At 49.2% G+C, this 17657-nt stretch overlaps 1 protein-coding gene across 1 annotated transcript in view; it reads left to right on the plus strand.

Moving 5' to 3' along the window:
- MARCHF4 (membrane associated ring-CH-type finger 4) overlaps window positions 1-17657 on the plus strand; it is a 94506-nt gene that overhangs the window by 62395 nt on the left and 14454 nt on the right. Inside the window, exons 2-3 of the mRNA XM_073218130.1 lie at window positions 11635-11790; window positions 16535-16727. Of these exons, the coding sequence (XP_073074231.1) occupies window positions 11635-11790; window positions 16535-16727 (349 nt within the window). The remainder of the gene's footprint in view (window positions 1-11634; window positions 11791-16534; window positions 16728-17657) is intronic.

Genomic DNA, 17657 nt, shown 5'->3' on the forward strand with positions numbered 1-17657 from the left:
CCAGGGTTTCAGTAGGCTCTGGAATGAGTGTCACCCACTGAGAGGCATCAATTCCACAGGGATTTGAGCTCCTACCCAGAGCAGGAAGGATCTGTCATTTTTCACTGTTTCAGTGTTGTCCCACTGCACCACCCTAGGAAAGGCCACTGCCCTCTCAGGGCTTCAGGTTTTTCGGTCTAAATGGAACATATTCAAAATGAAGCTCATCAGAAAGAAATGCAAGCCCCATACAGAGAAACAATTGAAAACACGTTCCAGTGTTTACTGCAATCTCTTTATAAAGCAGGCAGAGGAAACTAAAAGGCAAACATCTCTTTTTTCCTCTCTTCCCTTCCCTTGCTAATCTTCATTATGCAGAAGATTTTAGCCTGTCTGCCCTGCTTTCCCTTCTCCTCCTTTCCTCTATTTCTAAGGGCATCATAAAGCCCCCAGTTGGCCCCAGTAACACACAAATTCACAGTCTTACCTGAAAGGGGGAGGGTGATAGGGGAGTGTTGGTTGTAAGACTCACGGTTTAAGACTTTTTCGTTTACCCCATCACAAGAGGTAGAAACACAGGCATGTAAGGGAAGAAAGCTTGGGAGGATGGTTTGTAAGAGAGGCTACCAGCTGGATGGGAGCTGGGGAATCTGTTTTGTTCTTCCCTCTCCTGAAATAACAGGGCAGCTGGCAGCACCTGGAGACTCCCGGCCTTTATCACTGTTATTGCCTTATACTCGTTATGCAGGCCCCCAGCAGCTGAAGTACTCACAGTTTGCAGACTGATGAGCTTCATTCACAAGGTGGTAAAAGGAGGTGCTTGGTAGGGCAGCCAACGCAGAGACCTCTTGTCCACAGTGCCAGGGAGCAGCATCCTCTCCCTACCTCTTTGGTAAGGATGTGAAGAGACTCAGTAAGGATAAGTAGGTACATGAGAGACAATAAATAATGATCTCCAATGAGCACCCACTATGTGTCAGGCAGGGTTCTAAATACTTCTCCTGGTGTATTATCTCACTTAATCATCATGCGACCCAAGGAGGCAGGAAAAGCATCTTTGGTCCCACTTTACCTCTGAGCAAACTTGCCCAGGTCACATAGCTAATAAATGGTGGAGCAAATCGGACCAGCCAGTCTGGGTCCACTGGCCACAGTAACCATGCTCTACTGCCTCATTCATGCCAAGTGCTGTCTTGCCTGAGGGTTTCAGCCCAGGGCAAGTTCACTATGGACTCAGGGAGACCCACAAATGACAATGGAGCATTCTTGGGTAAAAGGGTTTATACCTGGCCTTATTCTCCTGGTGGTAGGTCAGCATGAGAATCACGTCTGCATCCAGCAGCCTGCAGGCCTGTAATCCCAACTAGCCCCTTCCCCACCCAGAGCACTGGGCAGAGCTCTTTATACAGTGACTCAGTCACTAACAGTTCATTGCCTACAGGTGTTGAAGCAGTGGCCCAGCAGCCGGCCAGTTATATCATCAAGTAGTTTAGGGTCAGGTGAGGATCCTGGCTATAGGAACTTCCGTTTTCCCCACAAGTGCTTAAAACAATATGTGTTCCCAGCACATGTTCAGTAAGTGTGAGCTTGTAAAAGAGGCAACCGTAGCAACAGCAGGATTTGTAAAGCAGTATAGGTATGGGTGATGGGGCTCAGAGTGGGTAGGTAACTTGTACAATGTCTTTCACCTAGTAAATGGAAGAACCAGGATTTGAACCCAGCAGTCAAAGCTTGCATACAGGGCTTGACATGTGGTAGGTGCTCAATAAGTTTTAGCTATTGGTATTTATTTTTATCTTTGCATACATAAGAGCATGTAATACTTTGTATACTTAGAGTGATGTAGGAATCAGAAGCTTTGCCAAAAGTATCTATCTGGCCCAGAGTTTTACAAAGTGACTGCTAGCCAAATTTGCTTCAGGAGAGGAAGTGTGGGTCTACATGGAATATGAATTTCTGAAGAAAACTGGGCATCTTGAATTCTTAGCAAGCTCCTAGGTGATTCCTTTTTTTTTTTTTGCAATTTATTTAATTAATTAAGGTATCATTTGATACACTATCTTACGGAGGTTTCACATGAGCAACACTGTGATCACTACATTCATCCATATTATTGAGTCCCCCACACACACCCCACAACAGTCACTCTCCATCAGCGTAGCAATACGCCACAGTCACTTCTTGTCTTCTCTGTGCTACACTGTCTTCCTGGCCAGGTGATTCTTATATATGCTAAATTCTGAGAACCAAGGAATCAAGACTTCGGTAGTTTAGCCCAAGGTCACCTGCCGGAGGGTGGCAGAGCTGTGGCTGACACCCAGGAAAGGCCCTGCTCTTTTACTTTGTAAGAGTCAGCTGTACAGAAGGTTCTAAGTGCCTAGGGCTGTGATTCAGAACACGTGTGAAGTGTAACACACCATCATAGCTCATTTACCCTTGTAACAACTGCTGTGTCCCCTAAATACACTGAATGACACATTAATTACAGTGACTTAAAATGAATTTTTGTAGAATCTCACCACAATTCTTTCAAATAACATGAAGGTTTTGCCCAACTAAAGCTGGGCATCCCTCTGCCAGTGTGCAGGGACTGTAGAGGGCTGATCCCAGGGGCAACTGAGTATTTGTCCCTTAACTTATTGACTTGTGCCCTTGGCTTGGCCTGACTTGTGGGAAAGAGGACACAGTGACCTGGAATCTCCTACATTTCAGGCTGATGGCCTGGAACCTTGGAAACAGGCCCAGCCCTCTATTGCATGCAAATAGCCCAATTCTGGCCAGCCACAGCTTATTAAAATGATATTTTTCTATTGAGTCAGGCAGACTACTGGAGTCAGATCAGCCTTTAATTTTAGCTCTTTGGTAATGATGAGTTATGCAGAAAGACAAACGGACAGTGTTTTGTACATTAGGTCACTGAAAATACAGATAGGATTATGAATATACACATAAAATATGACCTTTTTTTCCACCAGCCTTCATAGAGCTTGGTTTGTTTATTATGCAGATCATGTTCAACTTTGTGGAATTGGATGTTATTTAAATTCAATTATTGTGAAGTTAAGTTCTTCTTTCTAGTACCAGTTGAGTAAATTTAGAGGCAGTTAGTGGAAAGAGGTACATTTGTCTTATACCCGTTAAATTATAGGGAGAAAAGCACAGCAGGAATAAAATAATTATCATGAAAATGAAAAACATGGCTTGGACGGTTTGGTTTGGGCCTGTGCATTTGTTTTCCTTGTCTCTTTCTGTGTTTCTTTTCTTTTTAAACCGATATGGAAAATTTTCCATGAAGAGGGAGACAGATTATACGTGTGTGTGTTTGTGTGTGAAAGTAAGTTGCTGGTATAAGAGCAGAGCTAGAAATACATGGTTAATTGGATTTAGTGTAGGTAACTACAGCTTATTAAGGCCTTAAATCTCTTTTTTTCTACTTAGTAATAGAGTTCTTTCTTTTTTAAATCAAATCATCTTGCAACAATTCCTTGTTTCTTTCTGTCAGTGTTGACACACTGCCTAGTCTCCTGAAGCCGAGGTTTGGCCTTGGTGCCCTTGAGAGGGGACGTGAGAAGCTTGGGCATAGCCTGGATGGGAAGGAGCATGTTAATGCTGTGGGTGGGTGGCAGAGCTACAAGATTGGCCTGCAAGTGTTCTAGGCAGAAAACAAAGAGCTACCCGTACTTATACTGCCTGACACAATATGCAGAGAATTCAGAATGACTTGTCTGTGTATAATAATGGACTGTGAGGCCATGGGGATCTTTGAAGGTCATTTTACCAACTGGCCTGCCTCCCACAGAGAAGGGGGGAAGTTGTTTTATCATCCCCAGGGCAGCAGGAGTCACACCCTGTCCTATATAGCTCTCCACCACGACCTTTGTTGGTGAGGGCTTCATGATAGGCCATTTTTCTTGATCCTATTAAGAGGATACGTGGACCTGTCACAGATCCGTGGAATAAAAAAATCATGGTCTGGTCTCCTACAGGAAGAAGACACTTGGAATCTTCTAGGTTTTCCCCAATTCACAGTCCCATCTGTGCTCCCCCTTTTGTCTCCTCCCACCAACCCAGATCCCAGCTACACAAATAGTTGATTAATACCATGGATCAGTTCGGTGGTGCCCATAAAGTTGGGAGGATGTATTATTGATAAGTCCCCCTGTTATTCCCCCAAATATGTGGACTCCAGGGAGTCCAGGGAGTGATACAAACAGTCCTCTTTCCTTATCAGGTCAACTATCCAGCCTCACAGAAACTACCCAGGATGGACCCTGGGGAGTGGCTGCTTACTTTGGCCTCCCTCCTCTCTCCTCCACAATCCCAGTAAGGTTTATCTACTCCTATACCCATTCCTCCCACGCCAAGGCACACAGGTTCTGGGTCCATCTTGGAGGGGAAATTCTGATTTTTACAGCTTTAGGTCCTCTGAGTCTTTACAGTGAAACATTTACAAGGCAACTGTAAATATCCTTATTAATCTAGACTGCATCTCTTGGAAAACTTTCAGGTATTACTAAATTTACAAAAATCTCTCTTGATCTGACTTCACGAACGTCCCTTCCCACCAAGGGCAGGGGTGAGAGGAAGGCATGGGGCGGGAGTTCAGGTTCTTCCTGTTCCCCCACCACTGCCACAGCAATTAACACCCAAGGACCACTGCCTGGAATTGAGTTCAGAGGAGAGGGGCAAAGCAGCCGAGGGCTTCTGCCTTGGCATTTATATGGTAATAGGGGAGCTGGCAAGGTCACCCCTCTTGTTAGAGCTGGAAAAGTAAGGGTCTGACGAACAAGGCCTCTGGAGAGGTGCAAGGCAGGTAATGCTGGAGTGGGCACACATGCCGTGGGTACAGGCCGCCTGGTGGACAGAGCTGGTTTCAGAGCCTTACTCTGCCTTTCTCTTGAGCAAGTAACCACCCGTCTGAATGGATATCTTTGTTCGTAAAATAGGAGAAATAATTATTAGCCTAATTTGATTATTGAGTAGTAGGTGGTCGAACGTCTATGCAAGTATTTCGTTACAAGTGTGAAATGTTTATAACATTAGGATCAAATTCATAAAAGAATGTTATATAAAGGAGGAAGAAGGAAGGAAACTGATTAATACTTGATAGGAGAGGAGACAGTCAAGGAAGGCCGCTGTAGCCCTCCGCTCACCCCTGACATTAGCCAGCGCTTGCCGAGAGCTTCCAGTGTGCTAGGCATGGGGCTAGATACAATCTCTTTCTGCCATCCTCGCCCACTTGCACAGATGAGCCATTTTATTTTCATAAAAAAGACCCTGAGTGCCCCATCAATCATGGTTTATTTTTCCAGTCTAATCCCTCTTAAAGTCTCCTGGCTGACTTGCGTGAATTCTCAGACCATGGACACCTCCTCCCACCTTCACACTCAGCCCACGGCTTTGCTTCACTTTTCACCTACACAATAGAAGAAATCAAAAGAGGACCTGGCAACTTGGCAACTCCGTGGTTTATTCTCAGTTCTCACCCAACCTGACTTACCAGCCCTTGACAAGGCTGATGGTTCCCTCTTTCTGGAAAGTCTGTCTTCTTTGTAGGCTTCTGGAACATCCTGTTCCCTTCCCATCTGATGGACCTTCCTTCTCAGTCCCTTCTGCGGTGCCTTCCCACCCCCCAAGCTCCAGGATCCCGGTATCCTCTGGGGAGCAGCCCCAGGACCCCCCCTTTTCCTCCTTACATTCACTCCTTTGGTGATTTCAAACTCCAAGGCTCGTGGCTTTAAACACCATCTGTACACCAATTTGTATCTTGAGCCTTGACCTTTCTGCTAAACTCCAGACTAACAGGGTTTACAGTCCCTATTTGATATTTAATAGGCATCTCAAAGTGGACAGGTCTGAAGCTGTCCCCCCTTGGTCTTTCCCACCCCAACTGAAAGCAGCTCTCTATCCTTCTCATGCCTCAGGTCAAAATCAGCATCACCCTTGACTTTCCTCTTCTCATTTGCCACACCCAGTCTATCAGCAAATATTCATATCTATATCTTCAAAATATATCCAGAAACTGGCCATTTCTCAGAACTTCCACTGCTACCCCGCTGGTCCAAAACACCACCACTGCTCACCTGGATCACTGCAGTAGCCTCCTGTCTGCCCACCCCGTGCTTGCTTCCTTCTAGTCTATTTGCAGTACAGTAGCCTCGGTGATCCTGCCAAACATAGATCATGTCAGTCTCTTCTGCTCAAAACATGCTCATGATTTTCCATCTCATTCACAGTAAATGCCAAGTCCTTAACATGGCCCACAGCTTTGATTTGTCCCCTATTCTTGATCCCCATTATATCTCTGACCTCATCTCCTTCCCGTCTCCCCTCATTCACTCTAACCCAGACACATCAGCCAGCCTCTTCCATGTCCCTAGCACATGCTAGGCATGCTCCTGCCTCAGGGGCTTTGCCCTTGAAGTTCCTTCTGCCTGGATTCTCGGCCCCCAGAAATCTGCACGGTGTGCTCCCTTACCTTCCTCAGGGCTTCACTCAATGTCCGCATGCAGTGAAGCCCTCCATAGCAGCCCTAGTTAGAATTTCAATCTGCCTTCTGCCTGGTATTTGTTTTCCGTTTCCCTGCTTGTTTTCTCCATAGCACGCAACAGCATCTTAGGTGCTTAGAGTTCATTTATCTTTTTGTCTGTCTCTCTTTACTAGAGAATTTTGCTTAGTTCCATTCACTGCTGTATCCTTGTCATCTAACACAGAACGTGGAACATACAAGATGAATATTTGATAAATAATGATGGAAGGAAGCCCAGAAAGGTGAAGCGACTTGCCCAGGGTCACACAGATTGTAAGAAGCCTGGATATACCCAAGTCTGGAATTAGAATCCAAGCTCTTAACCACCATAGTAGTCTTAGTAAAGGAAAATGTCTCTAAACTGCACCTCAGGGCTGATGTTTCTATTGTCTCCTGTGTTCTGATCTCACAGAGCTACAAGCTGCAGCAGGGCCTGGCTGTCTCTGCTTCACTAGACTGTTTGTTTCTTTCTGCCCTAGTGCCTGTGTGGGCAGAAGGGCAAGTCCTGGGCTTACGTGCCATGGCAACCAGGTAACCTAAGGACTCCAGCACATCCTTTTAGGTTGAGAGGGGGGAAAACTGAAGCAAGCCAGAAATAAACAGAGAGGAATCTGTGAATGGAAAAGCGACTGGAGCCTTGCACCTGCGGCTTGCTGTGCCATTGGCAGAGGGGAGAATCCATCCTGTTCTCGTCCCTGCTCACCAGCTCGGCCACAGCCACAGGCTGTGGCTCACCTTGTCCTGCCTTCTGTCTCCAGCATGACTGCCCCTAACCCATCCAAGAGGCCGGCGCGCTTCTGTTCAGCATCTCCAGGGAAGGAGGGCCCTCAGATGCTCACAGTGCCCCGTGGTAGCCCAGAGGACAGTCCTGGGCCAGACGTCAGAGTATCTATGTTCTGACCCCTTATCCACCTCAAAAGGGCAGACTCTCTTAGGTGGCTCTTTAATGTCAGCCTCTCTTTGGGGCTCAGTTGACCCTTTATTTAAGGCACGGCTCTGTTCCTTACCTATTTGATAGTAGCAGAACAGAGTAGAGCAGTAGTAGAAAAATACTATGAAATTAAAGCCCTATGGACGGGCAAATTGAAATTGTAAGATTTTCACAAGAGGACTTATGCCCGGCACTGTACTCAGCACTTTGCATGTATAATCCCACTCAGTCTCCACAGCTACCCTTGGAGGAGGTAAGAGTACCTGCAACAGAAAGAGAAAAGGAGCCTCAGAGAGGGTAAGAGACTTGCCCGAGTTTGCATAGCAGTAAGCGGAGAAGAGGCATTCAAACCCACATTCATCCCGCCCCCACACCTTGTCTCAGGGGGGCCAGGGGATTAGAGGAGGTCCGATTTGTCTTGCTTTGGTCACTCCCACGGCGGTCTCGGGGCCCCAAAGCTCTGAGCAGATCATCGTGGAAGTGTCTGTTGCCCATTGCATTTAATAAACCCCTTTGATCTGTGCAGTTTGTGAGCTCTGCAGACAAGGTTGCAATAATCCTCCACACTGAAAGCCTGGAGCCTCGAGAGCTGGGTCTGAGGAGCTGTCCCCTCCCATGCCCTGGTGGCTGTCCAGGCAGAAAATGCACCTTTATTGTGCACTTACAATGTGCCCAGTTCTCTGGGGGTGTACGGGAGCAGCCAAGATCCTGGAAGACACAACTGAAGAATGAGGAAGGCCAAAGTGGGTGAGAAAGCAGGGAGAAGAGACAAGCTGGCAGTCATGAGAGATTTGATGGAAGGGCCCGAGCAGAGAGACAGAGAAGAGACCCAGGGACACAGGTGTGGGAGGACGGCAGGGACCAGAGTGCAGAAGGGGGTGAGCAGAGTGGTGTGGTGAGAAGCTCAGAGACCCGTGTCTGAAAGACCTGATTTTCCTTTCTGGCCATGCTACCAGCTGGCTAAGTGACCTTGAGCTGGTTGCTTAAACTTTCTCTTCATAGGGGTCTTCCTTATACCGACAGGTGCTCACCACTTTGGTTTGCATGTTCCACCACTTCAGTTTTAACAGAGTTTACTGCAAGAACCTCTTTAAGTCTACCCTGAATCAGTGTGGCCGCCGGCTCATCTCCAGTTCTCTTTGCTTTTGAGGAAATACAGGTCTGGTCAGCGGCAGATGGCAAAGTTGGGTTAAGGCCCCTTAGAAGCCCTAAACACAGAAAACGATGAAACCTCCTCTCAAATGTGCATAAAAATATACTAAATCATAAAAACAAAATGTATGTGATTGCCACAATTAAGCATTTTTCCAGATTTTTTTTCTAAAATCCTGGATTGCTTCCTTCATCAAAGTTAACTTTTTAACAGTTTTCGTATCCTCACGTTTTACTATTTGTGGCACCCGAAGCAGTCCCTATTCTACCTGTTGGCTGTCCTGTTCCAGGGTAAAGTGTGGGGGACTAGGAGCTCCAGGAGGAAGAGCACATCTTTGGCCTCTAGGCCCTGTTGCCAGGCACTTATTGCTGGGCTCTCACCCCACCCTCCCAGGCCTGTGGGCCAGACCGGATCATGCTGCCCCTTCTCCAGATGGGTATGTAGAGGCTCAGGGGACTCCAGGGAGCCCTGATGGTCCCACACCCAGAGCCACGATGGAAGGCCCAGGTCTTGTGATCAGCTGTGCCTGGCCAGCAGCTCTTCCTGGCTTGTGGCTGCTGCTTGGGAAGCACGGAGCTCAGCCTTCTCTGTCACTTGGCATGGTTGCCAGGGACCGGAAGTAATGTCTCTTACCTCATTGGCAATTTGACATGGCTGCTTAACAACCCGATTAATCAAGCCCAGCTCATCCTGTTAGAATTAATGAGCCTAGGAAATGCTGCCATGAATAATGAGGGCTTTCACCCCTCCCTCAGCACCTCTTCCCACTGCCCCCCTCCTACTTCCTTTTCAGAGCCACACAGCAGCTACTCAACACCAAGGGCCGGCAGGCCTGGGAGGGTGTGGTGAGTGTCCAGCAATGTGGGCATCTCCTGCCCCTTCTATGCCTCACCGGGCACTACAGCTGCTCACCTAGAGCCAGAGCTGGCCATGTCCTAGAGGTCAAAACAAACAGATACATATGCATTCCACAATCAAAGTAGGAGGGAGTGTCTGTCCCAGGCACTGTACTAGGTGCTGAGGATGCAAAGATGGTTAAGATGTTATCCCTGTGAGCAGTCAAAGTATCGTCTCTGAGCAGTAACCCAGAGACGAATGGTGGAAGTGCCACAATGGGGGATGGGAAGGGCCAGGACCCGCAGTGGAGGGGGCCTATTAAAACAGGAGAGGTCAAGTGGGGGACCATGGGGGTTGTCTGTGGATGAGGCACTGTGAGCATTTCTGCCACCAAGTTCATTCATGGCACATGTATACGTGGAGTGCTGGGCACTGAGCCAGGTGCTGGGGTCCCAAGGTCAACAAGACAGACATGGTTCCATTCTCGTAGAAGGCGCAGTCTCAGCCCCATTCCAGGGCAGTGTAGGAAGCTTAGCGGACACTCGATTCATTTTTTTATTTACTCACTCAAACACAGACATTGAGAGCCTTCTGGGAGTAGGGCTAGGCACTGGGGAAAGGGGCACAGAGTGGATGACCCCTCATCTCTGCCTTCCAGGGCTCCTCTGCTGGGTAAACAGGCACACATACAGATCCTGTAAGGATGTGCTCAGTGCTCTAACGGGGATATGCCCAAGGTGCTCAGTGCAAGGTGCTCAGAGATCTAAGCACTGAGCTGGAGAAGTCAGGGGTGACTCCCTGTAGGAGGTGGCACTGGAACCATCATGAAGACAGACAGGTAGACCAGGTGCAAAAGGACATTCCAGATCTCATGCATGTCCAGGTGTGGTCTTAGAGTGAGAGCAGCTGAAGTGGAAAGGAAAGATGATTCTGGGCATTCTGGAAGGAAATCGCTGGTTCTAGTATACAGCAAAAGGCTTGATGAAATATGCGAATGGAGATCTGTAACTGATAAGTCAGAGGCTCCTGTGCTTGTCTAATCAAAGTTGGGAACAAGATGTAGTTTTCTGGGTGGAAAAATCCCCAAGTCAGCAGGGACATGGTTCAAGTGGCTACATCACAAACACACCAGTGTGGGGCTCAGGGATTGGGGCTGCGTGGCATCTTCTGGGTCCTTTGATGGGAAGCAGAAGGGGCAGGTCTAAAATAAATGAGCTGGGGGAGGGAGGGCATAGGAAGTAAGGAAGGAGAGGGTCACATATAGGTCAGAAGGGAGCATAGGTTGGAGGACGGGGTGAGCCCAACCGCTAAATTCTCTGGGAAAGTAAATGAAGGAGTTGAGTGAATGGAATTCAGCAAGCAGACATGATGGACTCCGACCTTGAAGGGAGAAAGAGAAGAGACGGGAGCAGAGAGGGAAGAGGGAGGGGAGAGGAGTGGGCGGTGGGTCTCATGAGGTGCGATGGGCCAAGGTGTCCGGCCTGGCAGGAAGCAGATGCAGGCTTCAGTCATGGTCATCTGACGTGTGGTCACAGGCATCTCTGGAGACTGAGTGCCACTGTGTGGTCTACACGAGGGGCTTCAAATCCCACCACCATCTACTGGGCCATGTCCTCTGCCTCATTGCTTCCAGTTCTCCCTGACTGTACCCCCAGCTACTATGGGATATTTTACATAAAAATTGCCATCTAGAGTCCCCTATCTACAGCAGGCTGGAGCTGATGGGGGCTATCCTTTTAACTTGGGGCCAGGCCCTCCAGTTTGTCCGGTCCCCACCGGCTGGCCTCTGTCAGTTGTGTTACCTGTCTGGCCCTGAGGACATTACAGTTTGAGACCCCCTGGCTGAGCCTTTAAGGAGAAGCCCGCGGGAGGCAGAGGACTTCCATAGAAACTGACCCGCTCATTGTCACAGAAGCCCTAGGACTTGGGCGGCCTGGGCTCAGAGCTGGTAGCTGAGTTGGCTGAAGCAGCCTGGCTCCCACGGAGAGGGGTGCTCTCCCAGGTCTTCTCTGTGTAGCATGTTGCCTTCTAGGAAAAAGCCTGTGGCCTGGTGTAAGTGGCGTGTCCTGACCTTCCCCAGATAGCCCAAAGTCTGCTCTCCAGGGGCCATCCACCCACCCCACCCACCCCACCCACCCCACCCACCCCACCCTCCGACAGACTCCAGGGCCAGCGCCTCACTTCCCTCTGCCTCTCTCCCTGCAGGGGGAGCTGCTGAGCCCGTGCCGCTGCGCCGGCTCGGTCAAGTGCACGCACCAGCCTTGCCTCATCAAGTGGATCAGCGAGCGCGGCTGCTGGAGCTGCGAGCTGTGTTACTACAAGTACCACGTCATCGCCATAAGCACAAAGAATCCTCTGCAGGTACAAATGGGGGCTGCCCGCTGGGACGCAGGGGTGCGGGGACCTGCTTGGGCCATCCCGCACCCCCGGATTTCTGCTGGGAGGGATGATTTCACCTTACAGTCAAGGCAGTTTGGAGCAAAGGAACAAGATGGGTTAGGGGGCAAACCCACGGATGGCATGTGAGCAGGAGGGGATGAACAACTTCGCGTTTTCTCCAAGCCTCAGGAGGAGGAAGAGGAAAGAGATGTGCCAAAGAAAGAGGTAGCTGTAGAGGGGAAGAGTGGAGAGTCAGACGGAAGGAATATAAGTGAGCTACTGTGTGGATGAATGGGTGTGGGTGGATGGATGGATGGGTGGGTGGGTGGATGGGCGGACGAGTGGGTGGATGGGTGGATGGGTGGGCGGATGGATGGGTGGATGGATGGATGTGTGGATGGATGGGTGGGCGGATGGGTGCGTGGATGGGTGGGGTGGATGGATGGGTGTGGATGGATGGATGGGTGGGTGGATGGGTGGATGGGTGGATGGGTGGATGGGTGGGCGGATGGGTGGGTGAATGGATGGGTGGATGGATGGATGGGTGGGTGGGTGGGTGGATGGGCGGATGGGTGGGTGGATGGGTGGGCGGATGGATGGGTGGATGGATGGATGTGTGGATGGGTGGGTGGGTGGATGGAAGTGGAAAGGAAAGGAAGAGAGGAGGGAAGAAAAGAAAAGAAAGGACAGATCAGAGGACAGAAGAGAGCAGGGTGGAAACAAGACAGAGGGTGGCAGGGATGAGGAGAAAGGCCGAGACAAAGCTAAGGTCAGGAGAAGGAGAAACAAGGGGGACATTAAGTGTGATTCCCAAACTGTCATGTGCATATAATTCACCTCGAGTCTTGTCAAAATGCAGACTGTGAGTCAAGAGCCTGAGGTTCTGCATTTCTAACAAGCTGTCGGGTGGTGCTAACCCATAGGCTGCACTTGTTGTGACAGGGAACCAGAGAAAAATGGAGAAGGGACAGGGGAGGGAGGCAGAGAAAAACAAAGTGGGCAGTAGGAAGAAAGAAAAGGGGAGGGAATATGAAGAGGGTACTGTGAAGGGAAGGGCACAGAGGGCAGTGGGTGGGACCTGCCAAACACATGCAGACAGGGCGGACCTGCCAGGGCTGAGGGCCCCCCGTCCGCCCCCACCCCCCACCCTACCCTGACGCAGCTGTTATCCCAGAGGAGCCAGCAGGCCCTGCGCCACCCTGAAATCCTCCAAAACACCAAAGCTCTCCCTGCCAGCCACACACATGTAGAGAGAGAGCACTTTGCTTCTGAAAATACCTCCACACATGCCCGGTGAGGAGAGGGACGCAGCGGCCTGGCACAGCTCTTCTGTCTCTCCTCTTTCAGGGGCAGGGGGAAGCACTGATGCTGCCAGCCCCGCAGAGGGTGGCTTGGGGGAGCTAGAGGATGGAGTCTTGCATGGAGGGGCAGCTGGAAACCTGGAGCTGCAGTGTCCAGAGTTTCTAGTTTACACACTGTGGAGTTTCACATGGGGCATTGCCAGGAATGAGTGTGTGTGTTTGAGTGTGAGTACAGGCATGTGGACCAGCAGTAGGGCGTTATTTCTGGAAGCAGGCATTGAAATTCCCAGGTGTCTCAGCCACCCTGACGGGGGAACAAGGGGCAGAGTAAAAGGTGCCTCTCCCTGTGGGGGTTCCCTCTTTAGCCATTCATTTCAAATCTTGAACTTTTAAACTAGCAGTGTGTGAGACAGCTGATCCCACACTCTCTGGTGTGCACTAATTTTCCCCTTTCTTCTCTGCTGATTCAAGCCTTGGAGAAGGGTCAGAGTCCGAATCCACAAGCCCACCACAAAGTGCCCCTTTAGCTCATAAACAGGCATCATCCCTTGATTTATAAAATCAAAAACCATTCAGGGATAGCTTTTTCCTGGTAGTGAAAAAGAGAAGAGGTTATTCTAATCTGTTAAGTATGGTAAGCAAATGTCAGTATTAACAATATTGGTCTATGAATGTAGGGTGAAGTTACTACCCCATCTTTAACTGTGAGTTTCTGGACACTGGGGTCTCCCTCTGGTTCTGTTACCCCAGCAACAGTGTTGCTCAGTAAATGCCACTTCAGTTTTCCAGGCAGCACCAGAAGAAGGAAGTAGTTTGGCCCAGCGCAGTGCTGTGTGGCTGTGGCCCAAACTGCTCAGGGTTACCCTGGAGGAGCAGGGTTGCACACAAGGCTTTGGCTCCTGAGCCTGGCCCTTCACCTCTACCCTACGGCACACAGGCCCGGAGTGTGCTCACTACTTTTAGGAATACCCCACCTTGATGGGCCTAATTGTGTTTTTGCTGAAACATAGTGAAGAACAGAAATGAAGGCAGCTCATACCCTTCAAGGCACTAATTAAAGAGCTATTCCATTTAACCATCACAGCTACTCTTGGAAGTCAGAAGGACCAATTTTATTTCCATTTTATGAAAGGATAAACTGAGAGTCCTTATGACTGACTTGTAGGTCACTCTGCAAGCTGGAGCAGAGCTCCGTTAGAACTGAGGCCCCTTGCTCTGTGCCCCCTCCTGGTAGAAGGAAGGAGACATCTGTCTCCGTGCTCTTCCTCTGGACTCTGCAGAGCTGGGATCCCGGCATGGGGAACTCCCAGGATCCTGTCATCAGCATCTCAGAATCTCACTGAGATGAGGCTCCGGGAGTCGGGTGGTGGCAGACCCCTGTTCCCCTTCCCAGGTCCCCTTTGGGATTTCAGGGCTCTCTCGCCTCTTTCTCTGTGCAGTTCTGCCCCCACACCTCCTGCAGAGGCTCATGTGGCACAGACAAAAGGAGAGCCCTGCCTGCCTATTCCTTCCCCATCATGCTTTGAACTGTAGTCAGGGCACTGCTTAGGTTCCACAGGTGGCTTCAGGGCTGGGAGGAAGGGGCTTCAGAAATTCAGTGGATCTTTCTGTGCTTCTATATTTGCGGTTTTTAAAGACTGGAGCAGGAAAAGAGGAGGGTTTTTGATGATTCAAAGGTTGAAATAGAAGGCTTAATTGGGAGCCCTCTTTGCAAACAGTGAAACAGGCTCTGGAAAAAGCATGTGTTGTTTATGAGAGGATTCTGTAGGATCAGGCCATCTTCTGGAAAATTTCCTTGTTATGTGTAATCCTAGGCTTGAGGAAGCAGTGGAAAATTTAAAGGCTCAATTACCTGTAATGGGATGCTGTCTGTATAATTAAATGTAAAGGCTTATGTCCTCCATCTAGATTAGCAAGTGATATACTTCCCAATGGTTATAGTTCCTCAGGGGCCACTGGTCAGTCCTGGCTGGAGCCAGCCTCAGTGATGCCATCCAGGCCCCTTAACACATGTGGGGGCTCACCAAGGGCAGATGGAAGGCTGCCTGCTTTTCCTGAGGAGTGCAAGCTGAAATGCTTTCTGGGGGTGTTCTCCGCAGGGCATTATGCAAACCCTACAATCAGGAGACAATCTTTCCCTCCATCTTCCCAAATCTGATTCTCTCACTTCCCTGCTTAAAACTGTTTAATAGTATCACATTTACTATTAGGACAAAGTAAAAAATTTGTGCATATTCATCAAGATTCCATGTGGCCTTCCCTTCTTACTTTTCCAGCTGTCTCACCCCACACTCCTGTTTGCTCTCTCTGCTCCACCCCCTCTGATCTTCTTCTAGGTTTTCATGCTTACGTTGTCTTCTGCCACAGGGCCTTTGCACATGCTCTCCCTTCTGCCTCAAGCATTCTTCCCTCCTCTCTTTGCCTAGTGAATGCCCACTCAACTCGAGCACAGCTTCTTCTGAGAAGTCAAATCCCTCAACCATGGCTCTCACAGTTCCATGTACCTGCTTTTCTTACTGCTGATGAACTACAGTTCTAAGTAGTGATTTGCCAGTGTTCCCTAGACTGTACCTTCCATGAAGGCAGAAATCTTCCAAGTTTTTGCTTACTGCTTTATCTCCACATCTGGCAGTGTATCTGGCACAAGGAATATTCAGTACATATTTGTTGAACGAGAGCATGAATAAATCCCAAACTAAAACCCAGCTCCAGGCTCTTTAGGCCTGTGCTACCTCAATCAGCCGTAGAATCGGAGAATTTCAGAGCTGAAATTCACCCACACCCCAGCCATCAACCCACCCATCAATACTGCTGTTAGTAGTGCTTTTTCTGCTTAAAAAAATGAAGTCTCGCTGTTCATATACAGTCAGTAAATTGTACTGTTGTTCTTATCTCTCCCCCACAGCCTGCATCCTCTCCTTTTCTGCTGAATCGGTAATCACTGACATGTGTATTAAATGACACGCATGGTGGTGGCACAGGAAACAAGCAGAAAAAAGGCCTGTGCCCTCTCAGCACCTATTAGTGTGAACATAAACAGTGCTGCTCTGAAAAGAGTATTCTGGGCCCTGGAACAGCACCCTCACTAGCTCTGCATTTTCACTGTCTCCTTCCTGGTTCACTGTCTGTATCAGAATCAACTCTAAGGGCCTTCCTTCCCAGCCATGCCTGCCCAGGACCCCTGCCCACAATGACTCCTGGCCCCTGGGTGTGATTACAGGTTTCCTCCTTAAAAGTACAATGCAAAACTCAGAAACTTACAAAAATACCCATTGTATCACAAGTTAGAAAGCCCTGGTTTAAATCCTAAACCAGAGGTGCGAGATTGCAGCAGAAGGAAGAGGGACAGGAATGGGGCGGAAACGGGATGCAGAGGTGGGCGAGGACCCCCAAGCAGCAGCTCACATGGCTTCTCCTCTCCGCAGTGGCAGGCCATCTCGTTGACAGTCATCGAGAAGGTGCAGATTGCAGCCGCCATCCTGGGCTCGCTCTTCCTCATCGCCAGTATCTCTTGGCTCATCTGGTCGACCTTCAGTCCCTCGGCAAAATGGCAGCGCCAAGACCTCCTCTTCCAGATCTGCTACGGGATGTACGGATTCATGGACGTAGTGTGCATAGGTGGGTCGTCGGGAGGCTTTTCTCCGTGGGACATGGGGGACCACATGCTGGGGAGTTAGACAAATCCCTCAGGATCTCTCCTTCTGGAAGGTCGATGTAGACATGGCACCAGGCTTGAGGCCTGGGAACTCAGGAGGGGCCAGAGGCTTAGGTTTGTGGGGTGAGTGGGGAGGTGGAGGAGGCAGGGCAAAGAAGGAAGATCTAAATCTTTCCCAAGCAAATCTGTCTTGCCCACTTGAAGATGGAGATAAGGAGGCTTGTCTCGAAGAAGGTTTGAGAAAGGTCAGTTGGTCAGTCCCTCTGCCTTAAGCAAGATGTGGGGGGCCTCTTCTCTGCTGTGTGCCCCTTGGTGGCCAGGACACTACAAGAGATGTCTATATACTGAAATCTATTCTTTTCACAGCATAATGCCTAGACATAGCCATGACAATACCTGCCCCCTTTCCTTTCAGCTTTTCATAAACCTATTCTGATGCCCAAGATTTCTCTAGTCTAGTGGTTTTCAAGCTGAATTAGTCCAGAGGTTCCACACACAGTGTCAGGAGATACTTTTGGTTTTTGGGAGTGGGAAATAGAATGCTGCACAGATAGACTCTGAATCTCCACCCCTGCTTTACCCTGAGCTTCTGTACTTTTATCTATTTACACATGTTTCCATTCCAGGGAAGGTTTTGTTTTAAAGGCTTTGGTGTTTCAAAAACAAAATGCTGAAAACCTAGCACTTTAGTCCCTGCTTGTTGCTTTATACCATTCCCAAATCCAGCTTCCCTTCTCTTCCATGATGTAGGTTGGCTGGTAGAGGTCTGGGTCTTTTTGTTTTTCCCAGCAGAAGATGACTATGGTTGTTGAAGGTTTTCACCCAAATAACTGAGGAGGTGAGGAAGGGTCCTGGTGTTCTCTGAGTGAAGTGAAGCACCCTCAACCACTGGT

This window comes from Manis javanica, chromosome 12 (genome assembly GCF_040802235.1).
Source record: "Manis javanica isolate MJ-LG chromosome 12, MJ_LKY, whole genome shotgun sequence".
Classification (NCBI taxonomy): Eukaryota; Metazoa; Chordata; class Mammalia; order Pholidota; family Manidae; genus Manis; species Manis javanica.